Below are 10,736 nucleotides of genomic sequence, written 5' to 3'. Positions count from 1 at the left end.
AGACCCTGTTACAGGAATACGAAGAAAAGCAGGGGTCTCTTAACTACCTTGACCACGTATTCTGCCGTCTGGCTTGCCCTGCCAGCCACTCTCACTATTCATTCACGTTGCATTTAAGCCAGTAACTTGCCTTCCATTCCATACATTGAGTATTTTCTATACACTGAAGATCATAGTTGTTTTTTTGTTGACTATAACTGGATTAAATTTTTATTCACGTTCCAACCCCGCATTGAAAGAAACACATAAACCTGGAGAAGGAGTGACTATTGGGTGGGTATTTTCAAATGAAGAGATCATCAATTGACAAGGAAGGTTATGGGCAACTCCCATGCCTTCACTGCCTTTCCCTAGTGCTCCAGAGTAAGTGAATTATTAAATCTAAAACGGTTTCTTTTCCCTACCCTACGCATAGCCCCTGAATGTGTTTGCAAATAGATAAATACATCAGACAGCAAGAAAGTTTGGACAATTTTATCCTAGTGTCCTAATGTTCTAATGATCCTAAATCCAATTCAGAGAGCCTTCAATATTACTTATGTTATAGTCATTAATTTAACAGTTGGAGACCAGAAATTCTCATATATGCAAAAATTGTATATTTTTAAAAATTCCTCTATGCTAATGGCATAAAAAATTTCATAGGGAAGTAATGAAGATTTCTCCCTTGAGGGGTGTTCCCACTCAAGAGAGAAATCTTCATATCCTCACTCTGGAAAGGGAAGTGTCAGACATGGGTGCATTAAAAAGTGGGACTGAGCTCTTGTAGTGTATAAGCCACATATACAAAATGATTGTCAGCCAGATGTTTCTGGGTCATCTGTGTCAGCTCATCAGCCTTTAGCTCAGCAGCTATCTGAGCTATCTCTTCAGTTATCTGCATTGTCATTTGTGGGTTCATTTCTCAGGAACTTAGCCACATCCTCATCAGGGCAAATTTCTGGCAAGAAATATTGTTTCTCACATCCTCAGGATGTTTAACTGAATAGTTGAGTCAGGCTGGTCTCAGCATTCTTCAACACCAAAAGCAGCATGACACCCCTCCTCCATCCACCTCTGATAACTTTTGCTAACAAGACAAAGTTTGAGCAGTTTTACCCAACTTTGAGCATCCTGCTATACTACAATAGTAACATTACACTACACTACAATAGAACTGTACAAGATTTGAAGCATAATTATAAAAATTATTTGGCCTCATATTAGATCTTTGGCTCTAAAAATCTTGTACATCACAAGTACCAAACACACACAAAAATCAGAATATACAAACCAGCATAGTTCATGATCTGAGATTTTGGGGAAAAATATTTATTGTCACAGTGGGATTGGATAGCAATCTAACATCAGGAAAAGAAAAACTGGCAAGTTTTCTTTTGTGATGCAAAAAGCATTACTTTAACATTTTGGAAACTTTCATTGTAGTATGAGGAGAAAATTATGTGTTGAATATCACACTGGGAAAAGAAAGAGTTGATTAAGCCATAGCTAGCTGAAGGGGGAAGAATTATTTGGGATGTCTGCAGAGTTAGTGTCTTGATACCAAATGATTACAAGCTATTTTTAGCTTTAACTCAAGCTATTGTCCTGATCAAGAACAATACAATGAGACTTCAAAAAGCTCTACAGGTCTATACTAGAAAGTGATATCATTTAATTAATTACTAAGTAATCTCTTAATTACTCAGATACCAGAACATTTTAGAAAATGAAAATGAATGAGCTGTTAGACAGGAACTAGACTGTAGAAGCCATTCATGACTTTTATATTTGCAGCCAAAAATTAGTATCACAAAAATATTTTGCCCATTTGTACTGCGACTTTTATGCTTATATCACTGCATTCAGTTTTACTCAAAGTTCTTTGTCACACCTTGAGCATCAAGTTGCTTTTAAAAAAAGAATAAAAGCATAAAATCTACAATAGGTAAAGTACCCCAGCCTGTGTCAAATAAAGCATAATCTAGGCCAAGCCTTATAGTAACATCACAATGGATTAATATTTTAGTATTTGATGCTTACGTACAATACAAACACAGCTACCTGAACTTTACTCAGTGTGAAAGGTAGTGATAAACACTTCACAATACTAATCATCAGCAGCACTTACTCTCTCACCTTTTGCATGTAAGAGTCATAATGGAAGATTGAGCTTTTTTGGCCAACAGTGCAACTTTGAATAATGTATTGTGAGGGTGTGGGGAGAAGGTTGTCCTCTTAGAATAGCTGGCAGAACAAAACATACCAGAGGAATTATTCCATGAATCTTTGAGGCCAGCTTACTTTCTGATAACTTCTCCATTACACTATTTATCTTGAAAAACCCATGCACTATTTTAAAATCACTTTTTCTGTTTGTTTATTCAACTGGGCATGCCTCTACTTCTAAGACAGCATTTAAAATAAATAATGAACTTAAAGCCGACTTGATTTCTGTCAATTATCTCCATAACCTGATTTTGAGACAGAAAATGGCTGTTAATTCCCCTAGTACAATTTCTTTCTTTTAAATGTAAATTGTTTCTGTATTTTCAATAATTTATTCCCGTAAGTAGGAAGATCAGAGTACTTTAGCAAAAATAGAACTGCTACTCTGTGGAAACATCCTCCAGAGCTGTGTTACCCAGTGTAGTGTTACAAGTGCCACCAGCATGGAGACCTGGCATGTGTGCCCTTTGTGACACACAGGGAGCCAATGCTGTGGTTCAGGAATACAGCAAGGCTTTCCTGACGCATGTCTGCCCAGACACTGCAATGGCCACTGTACAGTTCAGGGCCAGCAAGGAGACCAGGAGTGGGAGATGATGTAATAATTAGACAAGAAAACAAAGGATTGAAGACAAAACAGAAAACATTCTCAGCTTTACTAACAATATGAAAGGGGGAACATTAATGTGACTTGTTTCTACTATCTGGTATTAAGACTTCCTTGGCATCATTGGTGCGCTTTGCAAACAGGCACATGCTGCTTGCTCTTCTCTCTTTGACTTCTGACTCTACATTGCCACTGAATGTACAGCACATTTCTTCTGCAAGTGCCTGGTACTATTTTCACTTTCCTTCTCCTCGCCATAAAAATGTATGTTTTGCCCAGCTCTAGGCTTTTATCTGTTCTGCTGTTTCTAGCTTCTAAGTTGACACTGCAGAAATCACAGAATGGTTTGGGTTGGAAGGCATCTGTAAAGATCCTCTATCTAATCCAACCTATCCTGCAACCAGCCAGGGTTTCTTCAACTAGACCAAGCTGCTCAGAGCCCAGTCCAATCTCTTCTGAAACACTTCCAGGGAGTGGGAGTATTATAGCTTCTCTGGGATATTGAGTATATTGCTTCTCTGGGCAGCCTGTTCCAATGTCTCAGCAGCCTCATAGAAAAAGACTTCTTCCTTTTACATAGTCTGAATCAACTCTCCTTTAGTTTAAAACAATTACTCCTTGTTCTGTAACTGCAGGCCCTTCTAATAGGTCTGTCCCCATCTTTCTTCCAGGTCTTCTACAAATATTGAATGGCTTCCTGGAGCCTTCTATTCTCCAGGCTGGATAATTCCAACTCTCTGGATTCATAGGAGAGGTGCTGCAGCCCCCTGAATCTTCTTTGTGGCCCTTCTCGGGGCATGGTCCAACACAACCATGTCTTTCCTGTCCTGGGGATCCCAGAGCTGAATGAAGTCTCTCTGTAAACAGGAAGACAGAGCAGCAGAATGACCTCACTTGACCTGCTGGCCACACTGCTCTGGATGCAGCCCTGGATGTGGTTGTCTTTTTGGTTTCTGGGCTGCAAGTGCACATTGCTGGCACATGTCCAGCTTTTCAAGCACCATTACCCTCAATCCTTCTTCATAGAGTATCTCTTAATCCCTTTATCTCTCAGCTGGGATTTGCCTTGAGTGCAGGACCTTACTCTTGGCCCTGCTGGGCACCTTTAAATTCACATGAGCTGGTTTGATCTTGTCCATGTCCTTCTTCATGGCATCCTGTTCCTTGGACATGTCACAACCACGCCACTCAGATAGTGCAAATTCTCCGAGGGTGCACTCAATCCTCCTATGTCACTGATGCCATGTTTACTGTGGGACAAATTACACTTTAACCTTCCCTTATGGCTCACGTGCCTACAGAAGCCCTTCTTCTTCCTCTTACATCCCTTCCCAGGCTTGCTTTAGCCACACCTTGCCTTCTTAGCTCTATCCTGTCACAATTGAGCAATGAACCTATGCTTGCTCCAATATACCTTCTCTTGCTTCCTTGCCTGTTTGTTTCCTTCTTGCCCTTCAGTTTGGCAAGCAGGTCTTGACTCAGCCATGCTTTTGGCTTTCCTTTCGTGGTTTCTTACAGATGGGAATTGAGAGCTCTTGCTCCTTGGAACACACACTTTAAGATCTGCCAGCTCTGTTCCACTCCCACTCAGAGGGCAGTGGGTCTCATACACTATCTCCTAGAACCTAAGAACTGCTGAACTCTCCTCAGGGAGATGCTCATGCAGCCTGCTGTTGTGCCAGGGAGATCTAAGGGCCTCCCTCAGGACCACTGTTTATAGGTTCCAAGATGACTGACTTTAGTCTTCCGGCGGTTTCCATATTGGCCGCCAACCAAGGCAGTAATTACAGGAAATTTTCCGAAGTCTGTAAGCATGATATTGCTCCTCTCAGGCTGTTTCAGGCAAGTAACATTCCCAGGCTACCAGGGGATGACTTACTGTCTCTTGTCACCCTCCTTCGTTAGGCAACAAAGGCCGTGCTATGGACAGTGCTTCTGGTAAATTCAAGGGCAGTTTTGATGGGGTGGGGGTGAGGGGGTGGAGGAGGTGTTTGAAGACATAACACATCTCCACACAAGGACCTTTTACCAATGGCAATCCATCTTTCACCACTGTGGTCACTTGAACACCTCTCTGCCTTTAAGAAACCTGCATCCAATACACTTCTAAAAAGTGAGGCTTGTACACTGAACAATAGGAAATGTAATTTCTGATGTAATTTGGACTATACCATCTATCAGTCTGAAGGATGCAAAAATCACACATTACAGATTGTGTATGACAATACTTCTGTATACATAAAGTATATGGTAAGCATTATGCATAGATTCAATTCATAACCCTCAAGTTAAAATGCTTAAAAATATTTTAGCAAAAGATTATATACTGAGCAACCAGCAAAGCAGCCTTTCAATATTTAACAACACACTACAAAGAACAGAAGGGCATCAAAATATATTTCCTGTACAGTGCAAATATAGCTGACACATGAAGTACACAATCCTTTCTGAATACGACATAAAATCCACAAAAACTGATTTTTCCTGCCCCTCACCAAGAATTTTAAAACAATTGAAAATGGCTGTCAAAATTCTTGTCCATAAAATTCATTCTTGCTGCAAGTAAAATTCTCCCTGAAATAATGAGTTTCAGTTACTCCAAGTCACTGGACGTTTCAATTACTGTTACCATGGTAACAGTATTGCTTATTATACCAATGTCCATTTTTCAGGAGGAGAATTCGTGAGAAGCCAATAGGTAACCGCAGCAAGTAGCTAAGCACTTGCCCTTACAGTGTTTTATCATGTCCACAGGTCAAACAGGTTGTTTAGAGCAAAACCCCATGCTATGGAAAGGTCACCTGACCTGTCATGCAAAGGCTTTCACTCCCACCCAGTCAGAATACCCATCATACACCATCCAACATGCTCAAAAAGCCCTTCCTTAAGAATCCTGCTGACCTGATTTTATAATGGTCTTGAGTTTATTCTCAGAGAACAAGGACGCATTTATGATTTCTTCCTCCCTATATGGATGTGTTTGCCAAACATCACCAAAAACCTCATTTCAGGGGCACTCCTTAGCCCTGGGAATGGCCAGTATTGTGCACAGTGTATTTTAAAAGCATCACTACCACTTACATTCCGATTTTCTTAAATGGACCAGTTGAATCTGGAGCAAGCAGCCTATTTGCAAGCAAATTATTTTTCATTTAGAAACAGCCCAAGCTGATAAACTGGATTATCCAAAAGTTCTAACTCCATTTAAACACCTAAGAAAGTGCACACCTGGCTGAAAATTTCTGTGATTTTACAGTTGATACATTAACTGCTGATCATACAGTAGTGACAAAGCAATATTCTGCTTTTATCACAAAATCAACTGCAGTGAGAACAGCCTCAGAAGCTTAAAGCATCACGTTTTTCCGTTTCTAATAGTCTCTGAAAGGCAGTATGAAAGTCCTCTAAAACCTTGCAGTAACTACTGCAATTCCTCAAACTTTCATAGCAGCACCTTATAATCAGTTTCTTAGTGTGAGTTTGAATGCCAGTAATACACAATGTAGGGTACAAATTCATTAATCTGTAATTTTTATGTAACTTCAACTGACTGCTGTCAGATATTAATTTATTATCTAAACACATCAGAGTTAACTCAGATCTGTGTGCAGCTTTCCACACCAACCCCATCAGACCATTCAGGCAATTCTGTCCCACCCACACCAGATCTCCAACCCCCCTGTATCTGCAGTACATATGCTCCAGACTTGGGAGCTTTTTTTGCCCAAGAAGCAATGATCCACACACTAAGCAGCATCTCTGCAGGCTTTCCAGTACCACAGAGCAGTAAAAAATGAACAGTATTGGAAATCCCTCTTTCACTAACACCTCCCAAAACAGCACATAGAGCCATTTTAATAGCTACTACCTTCAAAACACAATTCTGGCTCTCCATGCTACAGCATACTGAGATCAAAGGCACACAGGGCAAATCCACAGTACCAATATTCTACTTCTCTAGCAGGAGACCTCCTTTGAGTAATACAGACAAGCCTCTTTTTCAGTTCAGTGCAAAGATTATGGTCCTACCAAACGAAGAGTAGATTGTTTTAAATTAATCAGTTCAGAATTTGTATTTTTAATTATTTATGTATTTTCATGAATACTGCATTTCAATGAAGTAAGTAAAAAAAGGTGACAGATTTTCTGGTTAAGACCATTTATTTTAACAAATAGATGAGTCTTTTAAGATGAACTGGAGGCTGCAACAGCTGCTCTCTTGGGCTTCGGGGTGGTTCCCTCACGGAATCCATTCCTGCAAGTAGAAATATCATTACCACTTTTTGAGAAGTCGATTCCTGCTCCAGGTTATTTTCTGTCACTCGTGTTTTAGATGAAGCTCACTAGCTTTTTTCAATTTATCTCAGTAATGCACTGAAATCACTAGAGTTCACCCGTTCAGACCTTTTTAAAAAGAAACACTTTATTAATAATTGTCTTGAGTAAGTAGTATGGTTTTTGTTCTCTTCTGCTGAAGTAAATTTGAGTTCTTGAAACAGGAAGATTTCATTATCTGAGCAAACACTGCAAATATAGCTCACCTGCTGAAAGCACATCTTATTAAAGACGTCCTGTTTCTGAAGTCTATTTCTTACAAAAATCCTCTGTGCCTCCAACCACACTTTCAGTCCTGAACTTGATTTTGGATGACATTTCTACTTGAGCAACACTCAGTGGAAAGCAAGCTACAACTGCACACTGGACTGGATGGTGTTTTATCGCTGCCATTGGAAAAGAACGAGCTAACCAAAACAAATTAACTGACCCTCAACCACTGAGGGACTGAGATCCCTCAACCCACGACTGAGACTTAGTCTCTTACCTTTTGCTAATGTAGCCAAGCTACATTTTTATGACAGTACTCCTGAATTACATGATATTTTTCATATTGCCTTCTTGTGAGACCAGAAGTTACAGAATTCCATGGGACTCAATCAAAATGGGAATCATAAAACATGCCTACTACCTCCCAAGTACAACTCAAAGGCTTTGTAGCAAGTCTTAGAAACTTGCAACTCAGGATCTGATGAAATATCTAATCAGTGCTGACTGAACTCTAAATGAAGAGAGGGACCATGAGTTATCCCTGTCCTGAACATTTTCTGAGTGAGCAAATGGGAACAGGAGTGCATTTTGAGACTTATCTCTAGAAACCTTTAGTGTAATCATCTATTTAATTGAATCACAAATAAACAAAATACCACACTAATCATTTTCAGATGTGAGCTTCTTACTACAGTAACATCTATGTTCTGTACTACCTTCATTTAGTATAAACATTGCAACTTTAAACACCCTTTGTCTTACCAGTAAGATGTTTTCATTATCGAAGGATAAAATGCATACAACTATACAAAGCACATTATTTCATTACATATTTAAGAAGACTGTACTCCATTAAGTGGTACTAAAACAAAATTAAAATGTTATCTTTGAATGGTGAATTTTATCATTAAGTGGAGTCTATGCAAGATTTCAAGCACGCTAGTCTGTAATAAATTGTTATACCTGAATCGACGGTAGACCTTTTTCAGGTGCCTCATGCGACCAGTACCAGTGGTGTTGCGTCTTTTAGCCTTTGCACTCCAGTTATCTAAAATATGGAGGTTACTGTTATTTACTTGCACAAGTAATTTCGGTTCCATGTTACATTTGTATGGTACCATTATTCAAGATGACAAAAGAAAAAAAACCTGACTATAATTGAAATCAGTTTTTATGCACTAATACTACATATTACCTAGCATATAGTTAAACTACCATTAACTTGAACAAAGCTCCAAAATGAAAAATGATAAAACTGCAAAATGACAGTTTTTCTCCTTGACTGGAAAACAAATCAAAGTACTGAAGAAACACGTTTTTATGAACTAGAGCCAGCTGAAAGTTTTTTACTTACACTTTCTCTTACGCTTAGCAGGGTAACCACATTTCCCACATGTCGATTTTTGCAGATGGTATGCCTTGGACCCACATCGACGACACAGGGTGTGTGTCTTATTTCGTCGTTTACCAAATGATGACGTACCCTTCGTCTGAAAAACATTTCAAGACATAAAAGTAACACGTCCAAGTTACAAAATCAAAAGAACAAGCCTCAAAACACCCAGCGCAAAGCTAGCCGTGTAAACACGTCAGAGGCACATTCAACTCTGAACCACAACTCAGTTTTAACTATGAGCACCCTCCATTTTCAGGACCCGCTGCCGCCATTCGTTGTGTCGCCGCCCCTGTGCTGAAGAAACACGGAGCCACGGCACGTTTACACCGGCCCTCTCCCCACACCCATTACCCTAAAGCAGCAAACCACTCTCTTCCGACGAAAAGTGACTCGCTTCACACAGCGAGTGCAGCCGCACACTCACCGCTAGCGACCGAAATCCTTCCTGCTACGTTACCGCCCGGCTGCTCGGCCACGGCGGCAGCAGGTACGGAGCAGGAGTCCACGGAGCGCCCGCGGCTCCAGCCGCACCACGGCCGCCCTGCCCGGCCCGGCCCGGCCCGGCCCGGCCCGGCGCGGCCCGGCGCGGCCCGGCGCGGCAGCCGCGCCCGCCGCCAGCCCCCGGCCCCAGCCCCGCCGCCCAGCCCGGCCGCGGCACGGCGCGGCGGCGGATGGCGGCGGATGGCGGCGGATGGCGGCGGATTGCAGCGGATGGCCCGCGAGCGAGCCCAGCACTCACCATCCTCGCCGGCCGCCAGCACCAAAGAGGCCGCGCTCCGCCCCGCTTCCGCCACGGCCCCGCGAGCGCTTCCGGGGCGGCCGCTTGGGCGGGCCCGGGCCGGGCTCAGCGCCACGGGGCGAGCGCGGAGCCCGGTGGGCAGCGCCAGCGCCGGGGGCGCGGGCACTGCGGCAGCGCGCTCGGTGCCGGGCGAGCGCCTCCGCGCCAAGTCCTGCTCACACCGACAGTCGAAATTCCTCTTACAGAACCACACAATCACCAGGTCTTGAAGAGATCTACAAGAACATACAATGCACCGGTCCGCCCAGCGCTACCCCTGTAAGCCCCTAAATCACATCACTCAAAGCCAGGCCCAGACGCCCTTTGAACACTTCCAAGGAGAGCAATTCCACCACCTGCCGGGTAACCAATTGTTGGCCACCCGAGCAGCAACAAAATTTTTAACGTGAATCTCCCCTCTCTTAGTTTCACACCATTTTTTTGTTGTCCTCTCTGTAAGCACAGTAGAAGAGACCGGCCCTCACTCCACTTTCAGGTGGTTGTAAAGAGCAATAAGGTCTAATGGGTGAGTTTTAATGAGTGAAATTCAGGCACAGGGTTTTACTCCTGCCTGTAATACACAACTTAGTAAGTAAGCTGCCTTGAACAGTGGGCCCTTCTGTACTTTATCCATGTCCTCCCCCAGACCTCTCCAGGAGATCAAAAGTGGAGTCTGCCTGGAGTCTCCACGAGTCTGTCTGAGATCAAAAGGATTGCAATGGACATCATGGGCACAAAAAAGAAAAGTGGTCACAGCACTGAGCCTGAGTACAAGAAACATTTAGACATATGGCATCAGGATAATGCTCTAGACATAAGTGATTCTTGAGGCTGTCTTGTGCAGGGCCAAGAATTGGTTGGTGATCTCTGGGGTCCCTTCCAACTCAGGATATTCTGTGGTTCTCTGAAAATCTACTATTTAAATTCTCACAACCCTGCCTACTATGCATCTTCAGTAGACTTACAATCTCTACACAATTTTATCTTGAGAGAGTTAGTTTCAGGGGAAATTGGAGTAATTTATGTATACCTTATTACCAGATCATTATCTTGTCAAACAGAGACAGAAATTGATGCTATAGCCAGTTTCTTTATCTTTGATTGTAGAATTATGTAACTTGAAAAAAGCATGTATTTTTCTGGTAAGCTTGATCTTAATCCTTGTTTACTGACTAAAAATGCAGCTTTTCCCAAGTACAGCT

The 10,736-nt window shown here is 42.2% G+C and overlaps 1 protein-coding gene across 1 annotated transcript; it reads right to left on the bottom strand.

The window, feature by feature from the left end:
• Positions 1-6,957: 6,957 nt before the first annotated feature.
• RPL37 (ribosomal protein L37) lies at positions 6,958-9,590 on the bottom strand. The gene is made up of 4 exons (XM_021551486.1): positions 9,496-9,590; positions 8,715-8,850; positions 8,324-8,408; positions 6,958-7,070 (listed from the first exon to the last, which is right to left on the bottom strand). The coding sequence occupies exons 1-4, from the start codon at positions 9,496-9,498 to the stop codon at positions 7,001-7,003; spliced, it is 294 nt and encodes a 97-aa protein (XP_021407161.1). The 5' UTR covers positions 9,499-9,590; the 3' UTR covers positions 6,958-7,000.
• Between the last annotated feature and the right edge of the window lie 1,146 nt (positions 9,591-10,736).

Source organism: Lonchura striata, chromosome Z (assembly GCF_046129695.1).
Source record: "Lonchura striata isolate bLonStr1 chromosome Z, bLonStr1.mat, whole genome shotgun sequence".
Lineage (NCBI taxonomy): Eukaryota > Metazoa > Chordata > Aves > Passeriformes > Estrildidae > Lonchura > Lonchura striata.
The sequence above is the reverse complement of the archived record's forward strand: the minus strand, read 5'-3'. Positions and strand labels throughout refer to the sequence as shown.